This window comes from Pteropus alecto, unplaced genomic scaffold, assembly GCF_000325575.1.
Source record: "Pteropus alecto unplaced genomic scaffold, ASM32557v1 scaffold398, whole genome shotgun sequence".
NCBI classification, from domain to species: domain Eukaryota; kingdom Metazoa; phylum Chordata; class Mammalia; order Chiroptera; family Pteropodidae; genus Pteropus; species Pteropus alecto.
Window position 1 is genome coordinate 5,916,680 of NW_006442497.1, and position 22,965 is coordinate 5,939,644.

The window sequence follows — 22,965 nt, forward strand, 5'->3', positions numbered from 1 at the left end:
GACTATTTTAGAAAACATAGTCACAATATCACATCATACCTTGAAAATGAATAATAATCCCAGGTCATCATGAAATATTCAGTCAGTTTTCAAATTTCAATTGGGGTGTGTGTGTGTGTGTGTGTGTGTGTGTGTGTGTGTGTATCTTAACAAAGTCCATGCAATGCAATCTGTGGATGGTTCTTTTATGGATCTTTTAATCTATAGTCCTCCTTTCCATTCCTTTTTTATCTTTTCCTTGCAATTTATTTATTGAAAAAACTAGATGGCTTATTCGATCAAGTTCTCCACATCCTGGAGTTTATTGGTTGTATTTTGGGTCCTCTGCATTTCCTATAAGTTGGTGGTCACATTTAGATTCTTTACCAGACCCAAGTTAACTTGCTGGGCAGTTCTTCCTGGACTGTGATGTGTATATCTATCAGGAGGCATATAATGTCTGGTTGTCTATATTTTTGTGATACTAGTAGTTGTAATTTACTTGGGATTCATGATTCATATAAAAATGGTGATATTCCAGTTCTTTTATTCCTTCCTTACCAATTCAAATACCTCTGCAACAAGGAACTCCATTTACTTTCTCTGACCACGAAAGGCAATCTACAGCAGTTCATGTAAGTTCTGAGAGGCTCTGAGGGACTTTAGCTTCCTGTGCTCACCTTCAGGCCTAATTTCCTCTCAGTGACAGTCACCCCCAGAAGAAAATGGCCTTTTTAAGTCACAGTGTTGCCATGAAGTATTGAAAGCGGGTCAAAGAAATGTGGCCTTTGAGACAGAATTATCTGAAATCACTAATGAGCCAATTCTGACATCATTAGTGACCTCGACCTCCTTTCTACAAATGACAAATCCAGGAGGTGATAAACTCAGTGTTGGGTGCTGAAGAGAACTCACCTGGGTCTTTACTTCCCATGAAGTCAAACTGCTCATCTCCTAATCTTCTAGAATCAGATAAAGAAGGGAACGTGACAACTTTTTCTATTAAGTTGAATTATGACAACAAACAAATAATCTGGGTTAGAAGATGCGATTTCCGTTAGCGGACCAGCCAGATGGTTATTTTGACTTATATTTGACTGCTGTATTTTCTCTTTTAAAGTAAAGACAAGTTTACCCTGAGTAAGAGGTGAGATTTTTTTGTTGTATGGCTTTGAAATAGTGTAGACCGAGGCAAGGACTCGGCAGTCCACATGCACTGGAGAGACCGTGTGCCATTTTATTCGTGTGTGTATTCCTGTGAGTTAGCACAATGCCTTCCTGGAGCGCTGCCCAGTGAACATTCTAGAGGTTCCCTGATAGAATGTCTAAGTGTGTGTCAGGGGGAGGATATTTTCCCTTGACTTATAACCCTATTCAACCTGAGGCAGCATTTTCCAAACTGAACCTTTGTGTTTCCCTCATATCATATTGAGAGATGACTCTTAATAAACTCCCCCTTTTCACACTCTCCCTGTCAAAGCAGTGGTTAACCTAAGAGTATTTTTTCCTTCTGATCTAATCTCAAGTTTTAACCAAGAGCAAACTCTCCTTATCCCCACAGACACACACCAATTGAATTTATCAAGCCGTCTGCCTACCGAGATTTCAACATTAGTCATTGAAATCACTGAACGATGAACCATTTCCCCACAGGAAAGAAGAAAACAAATTTAATGAAACAGCCCCAATTTTAAAACAAAGCAAAGTTTATTGCATGTGAAAAGCAGTAATATGGAAATTAAGTAAAATAGTCAGGAACCATGAAAATATACATTTTGCATATTTTCTGTCCTGTTCCAGAAGAGGATCACTCACTCTTCACTCTCATGAACCACCATCTGCAAAGAACGTAGTATTTTTAGTTATGTCACATGGCATAGATGTTTTCTCTTGCTCCCTCTCCTGGCGAGCATCAGGGAGTTGCTTGCTAACACACTTGAGTAGGACACAGGATATTTTTTGCACCTCAGGAAAATACACGATTGCATACATGGAGGAATTCATCCCATAGCATGAGAAACTAGTCCTCAGAGAGAACTAACCCCATACATTGGGGCTTCTTACCTACAGATATCTACTTACATTTATAGTGACTGAAGACAGAGCCAACAGAGGGCACTTGAAATATCTCAGGGGAAAACATTCATTCCTTTTGAAGATGGTGTTTAAGTCTTATTGTGACTTACAGACCTGGGTTCTAGAGGGGCTCTTCTCAGCTAAGTGACCTTAAGAAAATCTCTTCCTTTTCTGAGCCCAAGATCGACCAGTTCTAAAGTTGAGAATTCTCTAAGGCTCCTTCCAGTTCAAAAATGTCTCTATCACAGTGAGTTCTTCCCAGGTTGTCTGGGGGCCTGCAACTCCAGCATACGTCTGCTGCTCTCTATCTAGTGCCACTAGGAACCACCTACCCTGCTGGAAGTGAAGTCTCGGGTCTTAGCACGAAGCTTATTGACTTGAGATTCTGCAATATCAGCACGTTCTTCAGCTTCCTCAAGCTCATGCTGAGCTTTTCGGAATTTGGTGAGATGAGCATTGGCTTGTTCATCCTAAAACCAAAGAGCCCAGGTAGGTAAGATCAGTGTGCACCTCTCTTAGAGCTTACTGTGAGGAACAGACCAGGTTGCTGTTCTAAAATCATAGGCGTGTCTGACTTACAGCCTCCTCAGCCTGTCTCTTGTAAGACTTGACTTTCACTTGAAGTTTATCCACCAGATCCTGTAATCTCAGCACATTCTTCCTGTCCTCTTCACTCTAAAAGTGAGAATGTGACAAAGTAACTAGAGGAGGGGGAAGCGTCATGTAAGGTCTGGCCAGTTTTCTGGGGCCGAAGTGTGTCTTTCTTTATTCTGGTGAGAGAATCCAGGGTGGTGCTTGCATTTTACAGAAAAAATGCCTCTCTGGTTTTCTTTCTACTTACCTGGTAAGTTAACTCCTTGACCCGCCGTTCATATTTCCTCAGTCCCTTGACAGACTCAGTATTCTTCTTCTGCTCCCCTTCAAGCTCAAACTCCAGCTCTCGGATCTGGGGTACACAGTTGGGAAATTAGTCTGGGGCTATAGCAACAATGGGAGAAACCAGAATACTCTGCTAATGCTGGAGTTCTTTCCACAAGTACCCGCGTCTCCAGTTTCTGAATCTGCTTCTTCCCGCCCTTCAGGGCCAGCTGCTCAGCCTCATCCAGACGGTGCTGCAGGTCTTTCACGGTCTGCTCCAGGTTCTTCTTCATCCGCTCCAGGTGGGCGCTGGTGTCCTGCTCCTTCTTCAGCTCCTCAGCCATCATGGCTGCCTAAAAAGCGAAGATGCAGACAAAGATTAAGTGCCTTGGAGCTGTCAAAACTCAAGTACCCAGAGGACCAGAGCCATGCTAAAGAAGAACTATAGGTAAGATGATTGAACACACCCTTCCAGAAGGGAATATGAGAAAGAACACACAAGGTATATTAAAGAATCTAAGAAATGAAACTTTCAAGGACTGGATGGGAAATGGTCTCCTCCTTTTCTTAAACTGGCTTCCTTGGGACCTTTGCCCATCCCAAGGAAATTCTTTCTTTCATTGTCACCATGATCGCCAATATATTTTTTTCAAAGGAATTTGAGACTTAGAGAAGGTTGGTTTGATACCTACCATCACAGGTTTGGAGATAATGAGATTAAAGGAAGACCTCTAGAGAATTAAGGTGTGTGTGAACGAGCAAAGGAGTAAAATAGTTGCAAGGTAGTGTTCTCCATCAGGCAGCAGATGGCGCTGTGGGACATGTGGCTGCAGGGACAAGGCCTCCAGACCCCGGAAGATTAGGTGCTGGTGAGAATGAAGCCAGCCAGCTTCATTGGCGTACAGTGAAATTTGGTGGGATATTGACATCTGAGGGTCTTATTTTTATATTTGGAATAAGTCATATGTTGAAGGAAATAAGAGCATACCTCTCTATGGGCACAAGAAACAATATAATCCTTTTCAGTCTTTTTTTTTCCTATTGTCCCTTATATTTCTCATATCTATCTTGAAAATGTGCAGGAGGGGACACACTGAGTTTGAGAGAGGTGGGCAGTGGTTTTGGAGCTGACCACACACCATTTGTGCCCCCAAGGAGTCCCCAACCTGTCTGATGGGAACTGTCTCATGGCTGGAAAGGGCAGGAGGCTTTATTGAAACAGAGTCTGGGCCGCTTCGCGGGAGCAGGAAGGAAGGGCCTTACATCTGTGATGGCCTTCTTTGCTTTCTCTTCAGCATTCCTTGCATCCCTGCTGGCATCTTCAACCTCACTCTGCAGCTGCATGAGGTCTGTTTCCAGCTTCTTCTTGGTGTGGATGAGGCTGGTGTTCTAGGGCCAGAAGAATGGGTGTTACCCAGGCAGGTCTGAGGTAGGTCTCTCCCCTCTGCCACCCTCTTCCCTCACCTGGGTGTGCAGCAGCTGCACTCTCTCGTTGGAATCCAGGAGCTCTTGTTCAGCCAGTTTCCGGGCTCTCTCTGTCTGCTCCAGAGAAGCCCGCAGCTCCTCGACCTCGGCCTGCAGCAGGTTGGCTCTGCGCTCCACGATTGCCAGCTGCTCCTTCAGGTCCTCCTGGCCCCGGAGAGCATCATCCAGGTGTAGCTGGGTGTCCTAGCCAGAGAAAAACAGAAAAGTCTAGTTGAAGTTGAGGCTTCAGGACCATGAGCCTAGCTAAAATCTGAGCATTTGAGGACAGGAGCGGTTTCCCACCGGGACTCTCTCAAACCTTCAACTGTCCCTGGACACTCCTGAGGTGTTTGAGGGTTTCTGCAGCCTGGCGGTTGGCGTGGCTCAGCTGGATCTCAATTTCATTCAGATCCCCCTCCATCTTCTTCTTGATCCTGATAGCTAAAAAAAGACTTCGGCATCCAGGGCGCTCTGCATGGTTTCTACCGTTCTCTGGTAGTTCCTCTTCAGCTGCTCGATCTCTTCATCCTTCTCGGCAATCTTTCTGTCGATTTCTGATTTCACTTGTGTCAGTTCCAGCTGGATTCGGAGGATCTTGGCCTCTTCATGCTCAAGGGCGGCCTTTAAAGAATAAAAAATAGAAATAGTACCAGTGGTGATATAGAGCCTGCTACACTGCCCTTTAGGGTAATAAAGCTTCAATAGGATATTTGTAACTCTAACTGTAGAATTCAAAACTATCTTTTTTCTTAAAAAAGAATCCTTAATTTATTTTCAGCGTAGAAATAAAATCTGTTTTATCGCTATTTGTTTTAGATTATACTGTTAAAAGAGAATAACATTTAAATGATCTTATTTCTGAGGAGTGCAAAGCACCTGATATTTTAAAATCATCTAGGATTTTGTCAAACCTCATTTTTAGACCTATTGTAGTGTAATGATTTTCTTCAATAAATCTAAGACAATTCACAGTATTATCTCATTCAATCTCACAGTTATGCTATTTGACAGGAAAGGATCAGGTTTCAGGATTGTGATTTTACAGAAGCAAAAATTAAGACACAGAGAGGGGCCAGCTAGCCTCCGAGGGTGGCGCTCCACCAGGGTTGGGCCTGTTCCTGCTGCTGCCTCCCGAGCATTCCGCTCACCTCTGCTTCCTCAAGAGCCAGCTGGATATCAGCCTTTTCCAGCTCGATCTGCTTTCTTGATTTCTCCAGTTCATGGATGGTCTTACCATTTTCAGCAATTTGTTCTGTGAGATCTGCTATCTCCTCTGCAAAGAAATAAATTTTGATCGCATTAGAACACCTCTGCACAGGTTTCCAGGCATGGCAAACATCAACTAAATCCTTTTTAACTAGTTTATTACAATTCTAAGGCTGCTGTTTGCTAGAGATAAGATATTGTATATAGAGAGAGACTCAAAAAAAAACCCCCGCAGGTGATGAATGCTTTCTGTGCATGCATCGATGGACAGACGAGTAGGGATTTGAGCCTGAAGTCACGCCCACTCCAGCACATGCTCCGGCAATAGTGTGAAGAGAGATTTCAGATGGTTTTAAACTGCTTACGCTCTAAGTTCTTATTTTCTCGTTTCACAGTTTCAAGTTGATCTAAGGCTTCTTCATAGGCATTTTTCAGTTTGAAGAGTTCAGTGCTCAAAGAACGAGATTCCTTCAGCGATGCCTCCAGCTCTGCTTGACTCTCCTCACACTTTGTTTTCCATTCAGCTAGCACCTGGAACACCGGGATGGAAGGTATGTCTGGTTATTAGCTTGTCTCCTCCAAGCTTCTAATTAAATATAACGGTTGAGGTAAATCTTAGAGTTGGGGCTACACTCGGCCGTGTCTCTCACCTAGCTCCTTGTTCTTGGTTATTGGATGAACCAAGATCTTATTTTATAAATTTAGTCAGGATCAATAATTGATCAGTAACAATTGTCTCCAAAAAGCAAATGGATCCTTTGAGGAGGAATTAGCTGGGCATAATTGCCCTGTTCCTAATATGAAGATGGCTCTGAATTTTAAAATATTTCATTAAAACTTTGGTTCAAATCAACCTATCTGCCATGCTGAAAGGGGGGCTTCCAGAAAGCTTCTCAATGGGACCTGAGTTAGATTTCCACATCACCCAGAGTTAGATTTTCAGCCACCCAGAAGACAGACCAGCAGCAGGGGAGAAGAAAATGTTTGGGGCTGAGTAACATTATAGAAATGGGCCTGTCTCCACTGACAATGCTTTAAAGGGACTTCTACTCCATCCCATTCCCATTTCGATTTATAGATGAGGAAACTACAGCTCAACGAAGTTCAAGGACTCTGCCAAGGTCACACTGCTGGTGGGGCCGGGGCAGGACTGGGACCCATCTCCTCCATCCATGACCACAAGGTGTTCCCCACATCACGGCATTCGGCCAGCATGGAGCTGACCCCAAACCTTGTCAAAGTTCCTCTGTTTCTTGTCTAGAGCGGCAGCCAGGGAGTTGGCTCTCTCCACGTCAACCATCAGATCCTCGACCTCTCCTTGCAGCCTCTGCTTGGTCTTCTCCAAGGAAGCACATTTCGCATTCACTGCCTCAACCTGTTCCTCGGAATCTTGAAGGCGCTGAGCAAGTTTTTTCCTTGAAAAATACGAAAGAGGAGCAGAGGCTATTTAAGTTTCAGTCCTCCCGAACATCAGTATTCATCATGTGATTCAAGTTCCCATTTCATAAGCCAAGGAGAATTTCCTGGCTGCTAAAAATCAGTGACCAGTAACCTTCCTTGTCTCTAATCATGATCAAAGCTGTTTGTCTTAATGAAGTGCGCAAAGGCCAGGTACCTCTAATGGAACAGCATGGCATTAAAAGACAGATGAAATGGGGAAACATCTATTAACAAAAAAAAAATTATTCCCAAGTAGTTCTAAAGTCAGTGCCCTCTATCATATGACCATTCAAGGGTTCAAGTTCTTCTAAAGGTAAATAGTGTTGTGTACTTGGCCTCCTCCAGCTCCTCTGTGCGCTGGATGGCGTCTGTCTCATATTTGGTCCTCCACTGGGCGACCTCACTGTTGGCCTTGGACAGCGCCCTCTGCAGCTCGGCTTTGCCTTCCTGCTCCTCCTCATACTGTTCCCGCAGCAGGTCACAGTCGTGGCGGGAGGACTGCAGGGCATGGGCCAGGGCGTTCTTGGCCTGAAAAAGTCAAGAAAGAGGAGAGCCCCTAGAGGATTAACAATTCACTGCCTTGTGGGCGATACTATCCAGGTATGTTCCAACTATCATCACCTACTGAATAAAGTAGCCTTGTTTTCCTTACAGGTAGTACTTGAAAATTAGATCGAGGAAGCACTTCCTCAGATGACATACCTTGCTCTCTTCCTCTAACTGCCTCTTGAGCTCTTCTATTTGCTGGGTAAATGCTTGCTTGCTCCTGGAAAGTTGGGATACTATGCTTTCTTTTTCTTCCAGCTGACGACTCAGCTCACCTGTGTCCAGAAAGAAATGTTTTTAGGTCATTCATTCATCAAGTGTATGTAAGGCACTGTGTGTAAAGCACTGTGCTATGATCTAGGGAGAGAGTAAAAATTTTAAGTTGTGGTCCTTTCTTAGGGATGAAGGCATGAGTCTATAAAAGGGAAAATGAACGTACAACCTGATAAGTATTGTCATAAACTACTAGAAGTGTGGAGTGACTTTTGTCAATAAAGCCCATTGAGAACCATTGTAAATTTAAACATAACCTGGATCACCTAAAAACTCCCATCAGACCTTCCAGTGGCTGGTGCTTCCAGCTGTTTGTCAACTTGTCATTAAGGGAAATATTGCTTTCCCAAGGACTTGATATCCCTAACAATTTGAAGGTAGACTCTTGGGTGAACATGGTAAGTTCAGGTTTACATGCTCATATGGAAGTGAGAGAAAAAAGGAGGGGGTGAGAGGCTTTAGGGCTCTAAAATTATTTTAGAAGTGGCAACTTAACTTCTTTTCTTCATTGTCTTGGTTGTGACTCTTAGCAAAGGATTGATTCACCTGTAATAATGGGCTGCAGGGCCAGTGCTGGGTGGAGTCACATTTTCTAGGTAAAAGCGCCAAATAATGTTCTTTTATATTTTTATTACATACCAAGAGCCTATGCAAATTGGCCATGTTCTTTTATTTATTGTCTTGATTGTGGCCAATCTGAAAACACTTCATTTTATTTGACAGCAGACAATCTGAATTTATGTGCAGCAAGAAATAGAAAGGCCAGAGGGCTTGGTTTCTAGTTCCATTTTTACCATTTACTCTTCTTGATGCAAGGTTATACTAATTTTGAAAGAGTTCGAACCAGATGCTATTTTGATTTTCTTCTTTTTCTAGTTGCATTCTCTCTCTCTCGCTCTCTCTCTCTCTCATCTCTATTTCTATCTCTATCTCTATCTCTCTCTCTATCTCTATCTCTAACTTTCTCTCTCTCTCTCTCTCTCTCTCTCATATCTCTATCTCTATCTCTATCTCTATCTCTATCTCTGTCTCTATCTCTATCTCTATCTCTATCTCTATCTCTGTCTCTGTCTCTGTCTCTCTCTCTCTCATTTTTACCGAACTGTCAATGTTCTCCTTCAGGATATTTTGACTGATTCTTTTTGTATGTTATTCCAATTGTTTCTCCTCCAAACAAATACTGCCCTTCAATTTTGACCAGTTGCCCCTTTAGGTGTTTGTAAGGTGTTGCCCCTCCTGTTTGTTTCCCATCGCTCACCAGCCTCAGTCTGAAGACGAGACTTCTGTGTCGTCAGCTCACTCATGCTCCTCTGAATTTCCTCGTTCTTGCCCCTGGCCTCACTTAACTGATCCTCCAGCGTTCGGCATATTTTTTCCAGATTTGCCTAAAAGATCGAAAAGGAGAAGAAAATTAGGTAAGCACTGCGATTTGGATGACCGAAGAGGTCTCTTTGCTAGAAAGCATCAGGCCCCATCCTGCCCAAGTACCTTTGATTTCGACACACTCTCTGCGTTGCTGGAGAGGTCGTCGATCTCCAACTTGAACTCGCTTTTCTCCTTCTCCAGCTTCTGCTTGACCCTCTGCAGGTTGTCTATCTGCTCCCCGAGCTCAGCCATGCTGTCCGCGTGCTTCTTCCTCAGGGTGGCCACCGTGGCTTCGTGCTGCAGGGTGGCCTCCTCCAGGTCCCTGCGCAGTTTCAGGAACTCGGCCTCCCGCTTCTTGTTCAGCTCTATCTGGGTGGAGGTGACTCCTCCTGCTTCCTCCAGCCTCTCACTCAGCTCCTCCAGTTCTCGGGCATAATCGCTGCGCTGTTTCTCTGTCTTTGCTCGGGTCGCCCTCTCTGCCTCAATCTCTTCTTCCAGCTCCTCAATTCGAGCCTGTAGAGGGCAGCCAATCAGTCCCAGAGTGACTCATTCTGAATGTCAAGAACAGGCTAGTTTTCCATTCCCGTTAGACAAACGGATTCTGGAACTTCTCCCAGAGAGATGTGAATGTTGCTAATTTCCTTTAATGTGAATTTTCCCTGCCCCAATATGATCATTGTCCTGCAGTGATCAACCCAGGATCAACCAGTCCATTCAACTAAAAGTCGACTCAGAATATTCCAATTTGTATTTCATTTCAAATACTGGAAAACTTATTTATCACTGCCGTGTCAGCCCAGTAGAAAGGAAACCACTGAGGCAGGCAGACCCATGGTGCTGCCCACTTGCTCTAAATGGCTTATAACACAGAGCGCCCAGCCCACTGTGAGTGACCCATGTGTAAAAGAAAAATCCAAAACACCTCCTACCTGTAGCTCTTTGATTTTCTTCTGAAACTGAAGACCCAGAGTCTGCTCATCCTCCACTTTGCTTTGCAGTTGACTATATTCAAAATCCTTCCTGTGAACAGAAATGTAGAATGTGTAAAGACAAAATACCCAGTAACTTACCAAATTAAAATCAGTGGTTTTAGAGCGTACTTCTTGAGCCTTTCATCCAGCTGTTGCTTATCATTCTCCAGATCTAGTATGGACTCATGGGCAAGCTTCAAGTCTCCCTCAAGCTTCCTTTTGTTCCTTTCCAGGTCTACACGGAGCTTCTTCTCTTGTTCTAGGGAACTTTCCAGCTGCAAAAGGCACCATTTCTTTTTGAGAACAAATGTTTTGCACCAGAGGATTTCAGGGGGCTCTTCCAACCCTGAAGCTCTAGGACTTCCAATTAGCAGTGTTTACTTACATCATCGACCTGCTGTTCCAGTTTGCCCTTGATTTTACTCAAAGAATTGACTTTGTCTTCTTCAGCTTGGAGGTCATCCAGGGTCTGCTGGTGGGCCTCTTGGAGGGCCTTCTTCTCCCTGGTTAACTTTGCAATTGTTTCATCCAACCCGGCGAGTTCCTCAGTAAGGTTTTTAACCTAAGAAGAAGTCACAAGCAATTATAAGAAGAAATACAGTATGGTTTGCAATGCCTACATCAAACTGGAAAGACTGACAAAGAGAGTACCTTGTTCTCTGTGGCATGCTTTTCCTTTTCAACCTTGGCCAGTGTTAGTTCAAGGTCATCTATGTCTTTCTTGAGCTCTGAACATTCATCCTCCAGTTTCCTCTTCTTGGCTGTCAGCTCAGCATTGATCTCTTCCTCATCTTCAGCTCTTTCGGTCACCTCTTTGATTTTAGCTTCAAGCTGGAATTTGGCTTTGATCAGTTGATCACATCTTTCCTCGGCATCCAACAAGTTTTCACTTTCCTTTTAAAAAGAATCATTATTTTATGATTTTCTTTAATGAGATAAGATTTGTGACATTCCAATATTTTGTTATATATGAAGTTTTAATGAAGCATAGCAACTAAAAAGCAGAAATCCCACCAAAAATCCTAACTTTCCTAAATAATCAAATTTAGAAGGAAAGTAAAATAAGAAAATATTTCTAAACACATACAGCTTGTACTTGGAGCTGCAGGTCATTCTTCTCTTGTACTAGAGTCACCAATTTTTCCTCCAATTCCTTCCTTTTTGCCTCTGACTTGGCAAGTTCATCTTTGGTTTTCTGAAACTCTTCCTTCATGGTGGCCATCTCCTTCTCTGTCTCCGCACTCTTGAGGAGGGGCTTGATCTTAAAGAAAAGTTTCATCCAGGGCCAGTGCTTCACATTCATGAATGAGCGAATGTTGTATTGGATGCAGAAGATGGACTCCCTAAAAATAAAATATAAGTTATTTCTAAGAGAGACTTCTCACTTCTCCCAAAGATCTCGTTTGAACAAAAACCCTGCTCAACCTTCTCTGCACCATCTTCTGGAATTCCACACGCATGAGGAATCCTCTACACACAGCTTGGGTCCGGGTGATCAGTTTGGCCAGGCGGTCATCACGCATTTCTTCCAGAGTTCCCAGCAAGCCAGCCTTAAAGAACACCTTAGAGGGGAGAAGGATGGCATGAGTCAGTTTTCTGGAGAAATCTAAAGGGGACTAAAGGCCAGCATCTGTTGTAATTAACACATTACCTTGGTATGTCCAAATTTGTACTGAGTGTGGTCAATATCAATGGATGCCAACAGCTTTTCACAAGCTTTCTTGCTGTCGATAAATTGTCCCTCAGGGATTGCACTGGCATTCAACACTCGATATCTGTGGTTGTAGACACAGAAACAATCAAAGACAATTAGCAAACACATAAACTTTGGAGATCATCCAGTTCAAGCCTTGTTTCCTATAGGCAAGAAAGCCAAGATCCAGAGGGTAAAACAAACTTGCTCATAGTCACACTGCTAGATAATGGCCTGGAATCTAAGCCTCCTGATCCTTAGGCCAGGTATTTTCTGCCAAGTGTATATCAGATAAGCTACTGAGAAAACATGGAAGAAAGAAGTATGTGTATACCTTGACCAAGTGGTAGATTATTCATTTGACACGAAAATCCATAACTGTTCTGTTGAATGGGTCTTTTCATCATTATTTCTCTTTCTCAAATTCCAGTGATTGCACATATTATCAATCATCACATAGAACATTTTTATGACACACCTTTGTTTAAAATCCCCATAGAGAATCCGGTTTGGGAATCCCTTCCTGCAGATGCGAATGCCCTCCAGGACACCGTTACAGCGCAGCTGGTGGAGGACAAGGCTATGCTCCATAGCTCCTGAGAACAGAAGCACAGAATGTCAGCTTCACACAGAATTTCTTAAAGACCGACCACCATCTAGAGAGCCAGCAGGTATCTTACCTGGGGTTTTCGTTTCGTTGGGAATTATACAGCGCACAAAGTGAGGGTGAGTAGTTCTTAAATTTGACATCAGTTTGTTCAGGTTTTCCTAAAAGAAAAAAGATTACGTTTGACAGTTAGCCTGCTGTAGGCTTTTACAAACACAGAGACATATTATAATGAAAAATGAGATATATGTTTTAAACTTATGAATTCTAAAGAATAATGGAATTATTTAATTCTTTCTTTTAATAGTCTTATGGCTAGAGGAGTAGACAAATAATTTTTATAATACTCTTTTGCTTCACAGGGAGCCAGAAACTAACCACATATAAAACGCCCTCTGAAATCAACTCAAGAGATGTATCTGGTCCCACTGAGAGAATGAGAAGCTATTGCATGTGTCCTTCAGGCAAGTCAGAAAGTGTGTGCTGAGGACTTACCTCCCAGGCCAGACAACCCAGCTAGCTGCAGTACAAAATGCTAATTAAATTTTGGTCCTACATGGTTAGACCTCATTTATATATCATTATGCCACCATTCAACTTCACTAAATGACAGTAAACAGATTAAGACCACATTTACTATTCTTGAATAAACCAAGTTTAGAATCTCTACATTGCTCATTTTGAGATGACTTAAACCAAATGCAAGCAAATAAACTTGTGTTTTTCTTACTCTGAAAAGGGCAGAGACAGTTTGGAAGGAAGAACCCTTCTTCTTGGCAACTTTCTTCTTTCCACTGTCAGCTGAAAGAAATAAAAGAGGGCACGTGCTGTTAGCACATCTATACAGGTTATTCAGTCCTGCAGAGTGAATGGAGGGAGAAAGTATGACTCCAAGGCACCCCATGGAGTCTGTTACCATCCGTAGTGGCAAAGGTGGCATAGAGATGTGCCAGGAGTCTGTTGGAGGACTTCTGGTACAGCCCGACGACGGTTTCATTCAGAGGGTCCTTGTTCTTCTCCAGCCAGCCTGAGACACTGTAGTCCACAGTGCCCGCGTAGTGGATCAGGGAGAAGTGGGCCTCTGCTCTGCCTTTGACCACCTTGGGTTTCTGGAAGTTGCTGGACTTGCCCAGGTGCTGATCATACAGCTTGTTCTTGAAGGAGGTGTCTGTGGCCTTGGGGAACATACACTCCTCTTCCAGGATGGAGAAGATGCCCATGGGCTAGATTAAGGCAAGGCAAAATGCATATGGGGTAAACATGAGCTACAGTGATGAGCGGCAGAGTATACGAGGAGAGGTTTCTGAGTGAATAGAACAGGATACCTTTTCTATGAGCTCAATGCAGGCAGCCAGGTCCATCCCGAAGTCAATGAATGTCCACTCGATGCCTTCCTTCTTGTACTCCTCCTGCTCCAGCACGAACATGTGGTGGTTGAAAAACTGTTGCAGTTTCTCGTTGGTGAAGTTGATGCACAGCTGCTCCAGGCTGTTATACTAACACCAAAATATAAGGTTCACGTGAAAAGTTAGACTTTTTTCAAAATCAAAGACCCACCAACCTTCCTCCTCATTGCTCAGGCTCTAGCCAGCTCATTTATGCTTTGAGATATAGTCACATTCTTCAAGGCCTGGCTCGGATCATATCTCCTTCTTAGAGTCTTCTCTGAACTTCCAGCCAGAAGGTGTTTCCCCCTCTCCTGAGTTCACATGGTCTGGGCTTCTCTCATGCACTGAACACGGTCTGCCTTATATACTTCTCATCTTCCTCTACAGACTACAGGTTCATCTTTTATTCATCTGCATGTCTTATACCTGGTGGATACCAAACACACACTTTGATGAACGGCGATATGCTTTTAACCCAGAACCAGTAGGATGTTTCTGTTAAATATTGCTTGATTGGCTTATTATCAAATTCTCTACATGCCTGGCTCTCACTAAGTCAGTAATTGCATTTGAGATATTTTTTTAATTCATTGGACATTATCTTTTAAAATTGCACTTGACCCAAGTCTTCCCTCTCTTAAAATAATACAAACCCTACCACATGCTCTTCTATGGGATCCATCCTCTGTCTAGTTTTCTTACAAGATGTGATTCTAAGACATGTTGGCCACCTTGATATCTTCCCTAGAGGATCCTGGAAACCAGTCTCCCCAAACGAGGCCACATGAAAGCATGAATATAAGCAACACAAACCTCAAAGATCTCAAAGCCTGCAATGTCCAAAACCCCGATGAAGTGTTGCCTTGGTAGCTTTGTGTCCAGCTGCTGGTTGATGCGAGTGACCATCCACAGGAACAACTTTTCGTAAACTGATTTGGAAAGGGCATTCACAGCATGGTGAACCTATTGAGAAAGCTCAGCTAATGAGTCTAAAGGCAGTGGCCATCATGTGCCTGCATCCTTCCTGGTCTTGAAGCAGACGCTTACCTGATCCACAGTTTGACCTTTGGTAACATATTCATTCCCAACTTTCACTCTGGGGAAGCACAAAGCTTTCAGGAGGTCCGAAGAGTTCAGGCCCATAAGATAGGCTGTCTTGTCAGCCACTGGTACGAAAAGAAAGATAATCACAAAGGGGAACCCCTGATGCTTGGCAAAATAGAAGAACCACTTGGAAAACATCCAGATGTTGCAAAGCTTAGCTAAGTCTGTCTCAGTGCATTTTACATTCCATTTTTCTACACTGCTTATATACAGCAAATAGAAGCTAGGTCACTCAGAGAATGTGATAGATTTTGTGAAAAGGCAGGATTGGGTTCCAGAAAGCCCTGATCACTTCTCATTGCATCTGAAATAGGACTCTTCTTATGATTCAGCAAACAGGAGTGGGAACAGTCCTGTAGGCATCTGAGTCCTTGGGGTTCGCCTCTCCAGGAGGAAGAAGGATTAATCATTTTCAAAAGAGGCACCAAACTATCTCAGCTGAACAGCCACCCAGTTCTGCTTACAGCCTGTGGCAGTGATTTTGTACCTTCGGTGCCGTCTGGCTCTGCCTGCTCCTCTCGCTGCTTCTGCTTGAACTTCATGTTCCCATAGTGCAACACAGCGCCTGTCAGCTTGTAGAGTCCAGATTTCTCTTCTGGGGTGAAGCCCAGAATGTCAATGGCACTCTGACATTGAAAGAACAGCATATCACTTGGTTGGCCCCGGTGACTGAGGGGAGCACCCTACACCTTTCTCTCGGTTACACTCACATCCGTAGCCAACAGCTCCTCAGCATCATCAATGCTGGCCACCAGGATTTCACCCTGGCTGATGAAGGGGTAGTCATAAGGGTTGGTTGTAATAAGCAGCAGCTCTGAAATGATGAATAGTTAGAGGAGGTCACATAGATTCAAAGAAAACACCCACCCAATGGATGTGAGCACCTGTTTTGTGGGCTGAGACTTTTACTGCTGGAGCCGAAACTGAATTTAGAGTTAGATATCTCTTTTAAACAGCCTCATGATACTCAGGCTGTGGTTGAATATAAAATCCAAGGAAGACTGTGCAGCCCACCTATGAAATGTAGGTTAAGAACCCCAGAGAGGATACAGTACTTAAATGATCTTACAGTGTATGCGAATAATGCATATTGATGCAGATTCAGAAAAGTTAATAGGGAAACTGGCTGAGTGTTGGTTAGGACAAGAGCCCACATTGAGGGAAGCACAGGTTGTTCGGTATAATCATAGTTTTTACAAAATTTTTTGAAAAGCTGCAGACTATTTCCAGGCTTGGGACCAGAAGCTTGAGCAAAAACAGCCAAAGGGCAAAGAAGACCGTGTGCATGAGGCCTGGGTTAAGTGCAGAACAGAGAAAAGGCAAGGTGACTATCCACAGGGTAGATTGTTCACCTGATTTTGCACTGGCCTCACAGCATTTGATGAAAGGTTGGTTTCTGTATTGGAACACAAGAGGGCGCTAAAGTATAATTAAATGCTTTAGTTGTTCAGAGGTCTATAAACCAATGCTGAATACAGTAGTGATTTAGTCTTGCTGCTGCCCGTTGGATTCCTTTTTTCATATTAGCATGTCACTGTCACTATAGCCACATCCCATTTCTAAAACAAACTCCTTCCATTGGCTGTCAAATCCCTTATGTATAGGTGCAGCTCTCCTGGTGCAGTGATATTAGAGCCAAAACATCTAGAAGACAAACCCAGTGGTGACTTCCTCACCTATGAGCTCAGGCTTCTTGTTTGAAAGTATCTGATAGAAGATGTGGTAGCTTCTCTCAGCCTTCAGCTGGAAAGTCACTCTTGATTTTTCCAGCAGGTCTATGAACACAAACATAGGGCTCTTCCAAACTGCTTCCCACCATCCTGAGACATCATCTGATCCCAATGATCTACTTACAAGTTTCAATATCTGCAGAGGCCAACTTCCCAGTGGTACCAAAATGAATTCGGATGAACTTGCCCTGCAGGGAGGAAGAGAGATCAGAGTCTACCAGGCTTCAAGTGATCCTACTTGTCTCCCAGGTCACGTGAATAGGAGCTTTAGTTCCCTGTAGTTTGAAATTAAACATGTCCTCCTCTTTCTCCCTTTTTCTCTGTCCAGTTTGATGTGCCTCCCTTTTCCCATCCCTTTTATCCACAATGCCTCCAAACCTCCCCACCCTATCTAGTCAACAAAGTAAGAGAGTGATATTTTCAAGATGCAAAATCAAACCCTACCACTTCCTTGCTTATAGAATCCTTCAGTAGTTTTGAGAATAAAATCTAAACTCCTTCTCATGGTCCACTTGCTCCTACGTGGCCAGGTCTCTTTCTGCCTCTTCCCTCCCCTCGTGATGCGCCTCCTTGCCCACTTCACAGCACCACACAGACCCTCTGTAGGTCTGTGGACTAGACCAGGCCCTCCCTACTATGGAGACTGTGCACTTCCTTTGTCCCTCCTCATCCTGTAGATCTTGGGGTTCACAGGCCAGTCCCCCAAAAGGCCTTTCCTGCCATTCTTGTCTAAAGGAGACCCTGTCCCACTTACTCTATCACACTCCCTGCTTATTGAACTTTACAGGAGGAATGTATCATTATCCAAAATCGTCTTGTTATTTATTTTGTTCTTTAGTTGTCTGTCTCTGCTGACTGTGACCTCGATGAGGTCAGGAAACTTGCTCATTTAATAAGTCACAGAGAATACCCCAGCCAACTTGAACCCAGACTCACAAAGCGGGATGAGTTGTCATTCCTCACAGTCTTGGCATTCCCGAAGGCCTCCAGCAATGGGTTGGCACTGATAATTTGGTCTTCCAGAGTCCCCTGATGCATGAAACCCATGGGGGAGAAGCCATAAAAAGACAGTAAGCAATGCTCCCCAGCTCTGTCACTCCTGCCTGTCCTTGCTTACTGGCAGTCTACGGCGAAGCCAGTTCCTCCCTCCCTGACTTTTCAGTGCAAAGACCAACCAAATCATCAGCACATCTCGCTCAAAACACTTTTGTCGTTTTGTTATATTTAGCTATAGTTGGGTGTCTTGACTCAAAATTCTTTCAAAGCTTCATTCAATTCCTTGATTCTCCAGCCCATTAGATTGTCTGTATTCATGTCAAACTGTTGTAATATTTTTGTTTAGAAAGGCAAGTATGTGCTATAGTTCTCTCAAGTTGGTGTATGTGATTCTACCATAAAAAAAAGAAGCTCTTGGAGCTGCTACCAAATTGACCTTCCTTAGTTTACCCTTGAGTCTTATTTTCCAGAGAAATGACAGGAGCTGGTCCTGTATGAACAACCATACACCGGGTTATCTAAGATAACTGGCCGTCCTTCAAGATTTTATATCCTGGCCTGCTCTCTTTTTCTTGAAGGGTGGGGTCTGTTGTCTCCCTTTGCCCCCTCATTTGGAAGTTAAGCCAAAGGTTAGAAGGGAAACAAAGCAAGCCTTCTTCTTCTCCATACCTTCATTTTGGAGTCCTTCTTCTTGGCGAGGTCTCCAGTAGCTGCAATTGTTGCAAAGTACTGGATGACCCTCTTGGTGTTCACAGTCTTTCCTGCTCCAGATTCTCCGCTATTTGGAGTAATCAAAAGAGAGAGAGAGAGAAACAAGTTCTGTTAGTAGAAAAAAGCTCCCCAAGATGTCGCACAGAGGCCTAGACATACTCTGAGGCACATCAGATGCACACCTACCAAACAAAAGTGCAGCAGAGAGACAGAGGCCCGTGGGAAGACTCCACCATTGAGCTGACCCAAGGATGGCTAAGTACAGTTTCTGAGACCTTCCACATACCTTCTTGCCCATTCCCAAATCTGTCTTTTCATTATAGACTTTGTTCTAAATACTTTCTAATGAACATAATAGAGTAAGTGGTGCCTTTGCCTTCTGCACTGGGGAAGAGAAGCTGCAGATATGAAACTGCTCTATGCCTTGGATACTTACGTGATCAGAATGGACTGGTTTTCACGATCTGCCATAGGAAAAAATAAAATAGAGTTGATGGCAATATAAAAAGAGCTTCCCAGTTCTACCCTATTTCTCAAGCAGTCAGAATTCAATGCGCAATTCCTCTTCCCTCTAATATTTTGTTTAGTTCTAGGTGGGAGCCTGAGAAAGAGACTCAGAGAGGTTCAGCCCCTGTTTAAACCCAGTCAGTGTCATACAATGATATTAGGCTGAACCATATGAAATTGTCAATATTGCTTTGGGCCCACAAAAATGTCAGTTTCACCTGGTTTAATCAATACTTGCATTAAAAGCAAGCTCCTCACAAGGGCCTGCAGGGCCCTCAGAGATCCAGCCTCTTCCTGCCTCTTTAAGCACCTTTACCCTGGAGGTCATAGGTTAGATGGAGGCCTAGGACCCCAGGGCAGCTCTCCCAAGCCCTGTCCAGCACCTGATCCACCACTCCAGGCTTCCTCCTTGGAAACCTACCAGTCAGCATGAACTGATAGGCGTTGTCAGAGATGGAGAAGATGTGGGGCGGGGCCTCCTGGCGCTTTTTGCCTCGGTAGGCAGCCACCACCTCGGGGTTGTACACCGGCAGCCACTTGTAGGGATTGACAGTGACACAGAAGAGGCCTGAGTAAGTCTGCAGGAGGGTAAAAAAATGTATATATATATGTGTGTATGTATATATAAAACATTTTGTCTTTATTATTTTTTACTTTTCCTCACAATAAACTAGTAAAGATGGAAAATATAATCTCTATTTACAGGTGAGGCAAGTAAGATTTGAACAGGGACATAGCTGGAACTCCTACAGCTTCAGTGACAAGGCCGAGACCCAAAGGACAGGGGCATAGCCGGAACTCCTACAGCTTCAGTGACAAGGCCGAGACCCAAAGCTTGTCTTTGCTGCTCTCCTTGATTGCTCCTCCTCCTCCCTGCCCTTCTTCTTCCAGCCTGTCTTCTTACTACCTCATTCATCTCTTGCTTTCTCATCTTCTTTCTCTTCCCTTTTCTTCCTCTTCTTTTCCCCATGTCCCCTCATCTATTCGACAGCTCAGTCAAGCCCTCATCTTTTGAAATCCTATCATCCACACAAGCATCTCTGCTCCTAGCCCCATCCAATGCCTCAGGAAGCCACCACCACCGTCGGCACCGACATAGATCATCCAGGAGGTGTAGCGGTCCTTGAGGTTGTACAGCACGGCTGGCTCGTTCAGGTGCGTCAGCATGGCCATGTCCTCGATCCGGTCAAACTTGGGTGGGTTCATAGCGTACACATCCTCCGGTTTGACCACCAGGGTCTGAAGGGGAAGCGGTACAGTGCTTAGTGAGTATCATCTGTGTGGCTTGCCCACGGCAGACATCTGTCACCCAGGAGGGGACTTGTGAGCCGTGATCGGGTGCAAGCACCAGAGAAAACGCCATTTAACAGAGAGGTAGATAAAGGGGCGGGCGACTTGTGATGCTGATGATAGAATGTGATTTGTTTCTGTCATGCAGGGCTTTTCTGTTTTCCCTCCCCAGTGGGCCTGGGATGAGGGAAGGATGAAAGAAATGAAGAAAGAGGATCTCTGTGAGTAGACAAAGGGGATGGTACAAGACAGGAGCCAGCTCGGGAACACTAGCTGGGCCACAACTCTGCACCAGCGCCTGATGGGCCTGGCCTGTTCCTAGCTACTCAGAGAAAAGTATGTCCACGGGTGTCCCTGAGGCAGGAGCAGAAGAGAAAAAGGGAGGTGGCATTGGATCAGCAGGCTGGTGCCCACAGAGTTTCCCACGTGCAGAGCTCTCTGAAAGCAGCTCTTCAGCCCCTGACCCTGCATCTTGCCTCTTCACCACCCTCCTGCTCATGCTTCTGAAAGAGAACCAAGCCCCACCTCAGCCCCTCCCACCTTTCTGGTCTCAGAGTGCTCCATGCCAGGTAAAGGGACTGTGAGGCGGAGAGGTGGCTCCAAGCACTGACAAGTGTATTTGTACTTCCCTCAGAGGAAAAGCCCTTTGCCCCAGTGTCCAGGCTTCCTTGGGCGCAGAGGTTGTGAGCTCCGCTTCCTCTCCCCTTCCCTACCCCCCACCCGCTTTCTCTCCACCGGGCAAACCAGCCCTCCTTGGGAGTGGTCTAGATTGTCTTAGATTGTCATTCATAACATCCCCTTGCGTTGCAAGCCCATTCTTAGCTCAGTCATCTGAATTACACAGAGAACCAGCCTCTGGGAGTGCTTGGTAGCACTGAAGGGCAGTTTTCAATGCCTTTTTTCTTCATACCCAACCTGGATGTGGACACCTGGGAAAGTCAGATGCTATTTCTTTTACTCTTCTCATTTAGATTCTCTCTCTCTCTCTCTCTCTCTCTTTAACTTTTCTTGGAACATTCCAGATTCTTCTGGCCTAGATCCAGAAAGTAGTGAAGTCTAGAATTCATCACCTTCATGATATGGAGAGACCGCTATTTCACATTGAGCTTGGGGTCAACCAGGGTCCCTTACCCACTTTCCTTACTTTCTTAGACGGCTATTGCTAGAAGAATTAGAGGGAAACCTAAGCTACCAAAGGAGAGTGTTTTCAAAGAGATCTGCGATTGGACTCCCAACCCCACATCCTCGGGATGGCTACCAAAGGAGAGTGTTTTCAAAGAGATCTTCTGCGATTGGACTCCCAACCCCACATCCTCGGGATGCATAGAGCTGGTCCCTTCTGACCTAAGGCGATGTGGACAGTGACAGAAGCACCTGAACACTAATCTCTTTGGCCACCCACAAATAGGTTCTTCTCCTCCCCCACAACCTGAGGCCAATATTTGCTGTGCTTTCTCTGAAGACACCTGGGAAAGCTAAACAGTGACACTGTGAGAGGCATTCCAGTACCAGAGCCACATCGGGAAGTGGCTAGGGGTGGGGTGGATGCGTGGATTGGGCAACCATGAGGAGCAGACAGGGCCAGTCGGCTTGTGGAGGCCATGCACGAGGCTTACCCGGTTGTCCTCGGTCTCCACGGTGACCTTCCCATCCTGGGTACTCTTAATTTTTCCCTTAGCGTATTCCTCCTTTGAGTCGACCACAAAGCAGTAGGTTTTGGCATCAAAGGGCTGGTTCTGAGCCTCGATCCTCTCCTTTTCCGACTTCCGGAGGAAAGGAGCGGCTATGCCGAACACTTCCATCTCAGTGTCGCTACTCATGGTGTCAACTGCAAGGCAAACCCACCAGGTGAGCCCAGCTGCCTCCTGAGCCACTAGGCCTGTCTCAGCACCTGCTCTGCCATCTGCTGCCCCAGGAGCCAGGCCGTCCTAGGTCCTAGGAGCTCCGCTCGCAGGACTTAAGTGCTGGGAAAATCAAATGGGCTCACATTTACTGAGTGGCTGTCCTCTGCAAAGGGCACAGAGCATATGTACCCCAGCTCCTCAATTAGCTGAGGCTCAGTTTGGTGAAAGATTTAGAGGTGAGTGTGGCTCTCTTGGGACCTCACTTGCTGTAAAACCCAGGTGCTGCTGAGGGAAGCTTTAAAAATAAACACCATAAAAATGAATGCCATTCTTCAAAGAGAGTATGCTCAATGGAAAATAGCTAAGGAATTTTTGAACCATTTTGAGTCAAGGTGGCTACCTCCTCACACAAGGAAGCTGCCCAGTGCTTCCTTCAGTTGCTGTGAATAGAAGCCGAATCTGACCTCAGCATCCATTTGAAAAGTTTCCTGAAGAGCTGCCTCCTCTCCGCTCCTCTCCTGCCCAGCCTGTCCTGTCTGAGCTCTCTTAGACGCTCCATTGGGAGATGGGAGGAACTGGTTACTAGGATCACCTGGAGACCAACTGGTTACTAGGATCAACCAGCCAAGGGACATGGCTAGAATTCTCACCTGAGAGTCACACCTACAGGAGGACAGCAGAAGGCCACAAGAGCCACGGAAAATCAGACCTGCAATAAACATGCAAAAAGAACTGAAAACACCTTAAAAACGTCTGGTTCAGCTTCAAATCAGCTCTTCATGAATTAACTAAATAAGGATAAAGGACTAATAACTTAAAAAGAGCCTTACCAAAGAGGTAAGCTGGAGGAGCAGATGTGACATGACCTACAGGTTAGCCATTAAGGTAGTAAAAGCCCCCAACTGCCCCCAAACCTG

The 22,965-nt window shown here is 44.8% G+C and overlaps 1 protein-coding gene across 1 annotated transcript; it reads right to left on the minus strand.

The window, feature by feature from the left end:
- Positions 1-1,664: 1,664 nt before the first annotated feature.
- On the minus strand, positions 1,665-22,759 carry LOC102881748 (myosin-3). The gene is given in 41 exon segments (XM_006922394.3): positions 1,665-1,817; positions 2,388-2,525; positions 2,635-2,730; positions 2,897-3,001; positions 3,096-3,266; positions 4,177-4,302; positions 4,378-4,581; positions 4,697-4,821; positions 4,824-4,998; positions 5,526-5,650; positions 5,949-6,114; positions 6,815-6,998; positions 7,355-7,551; positions 7,726-7,844; positions 9,101-9,227; positions 9,331-9,720; positions 10,137-10,227; positions 10,308-10,453; positions 10,564-10,740; positions 10,830-11,072; positions 11,266-11,521; positions 11,604-11,740; positions 11,830-11,953; positions 12,350-12,467; positions 12,552-12,639; positions 13,209-13,279; positions 13,395-13,701; positions 13,804-13,974; positions 14,680-14,829; positions 14,914-15,032; positions 15,458-15,596; positions 15,681-15,784; positions 16,647-16,745; positions 16,825-16,888; positions 17,637-17,729; positions 18,366-18,474; positions 18,844-18,871; positions 19,336-19,492; positions 20,010-20,153; positions 21,821-22,032; positions 22,699-22,759. Coding segments are annotated over 40 exon segments (5,814 nt in total). The 5' UTR covers positions 22,025-22,032; positions 22,699-22,759; the 3' UTR covers positions 1,665-1,790.
- Between the last annotated feature and the right edge of the window lie 206 nt (positions 22,760-22,965).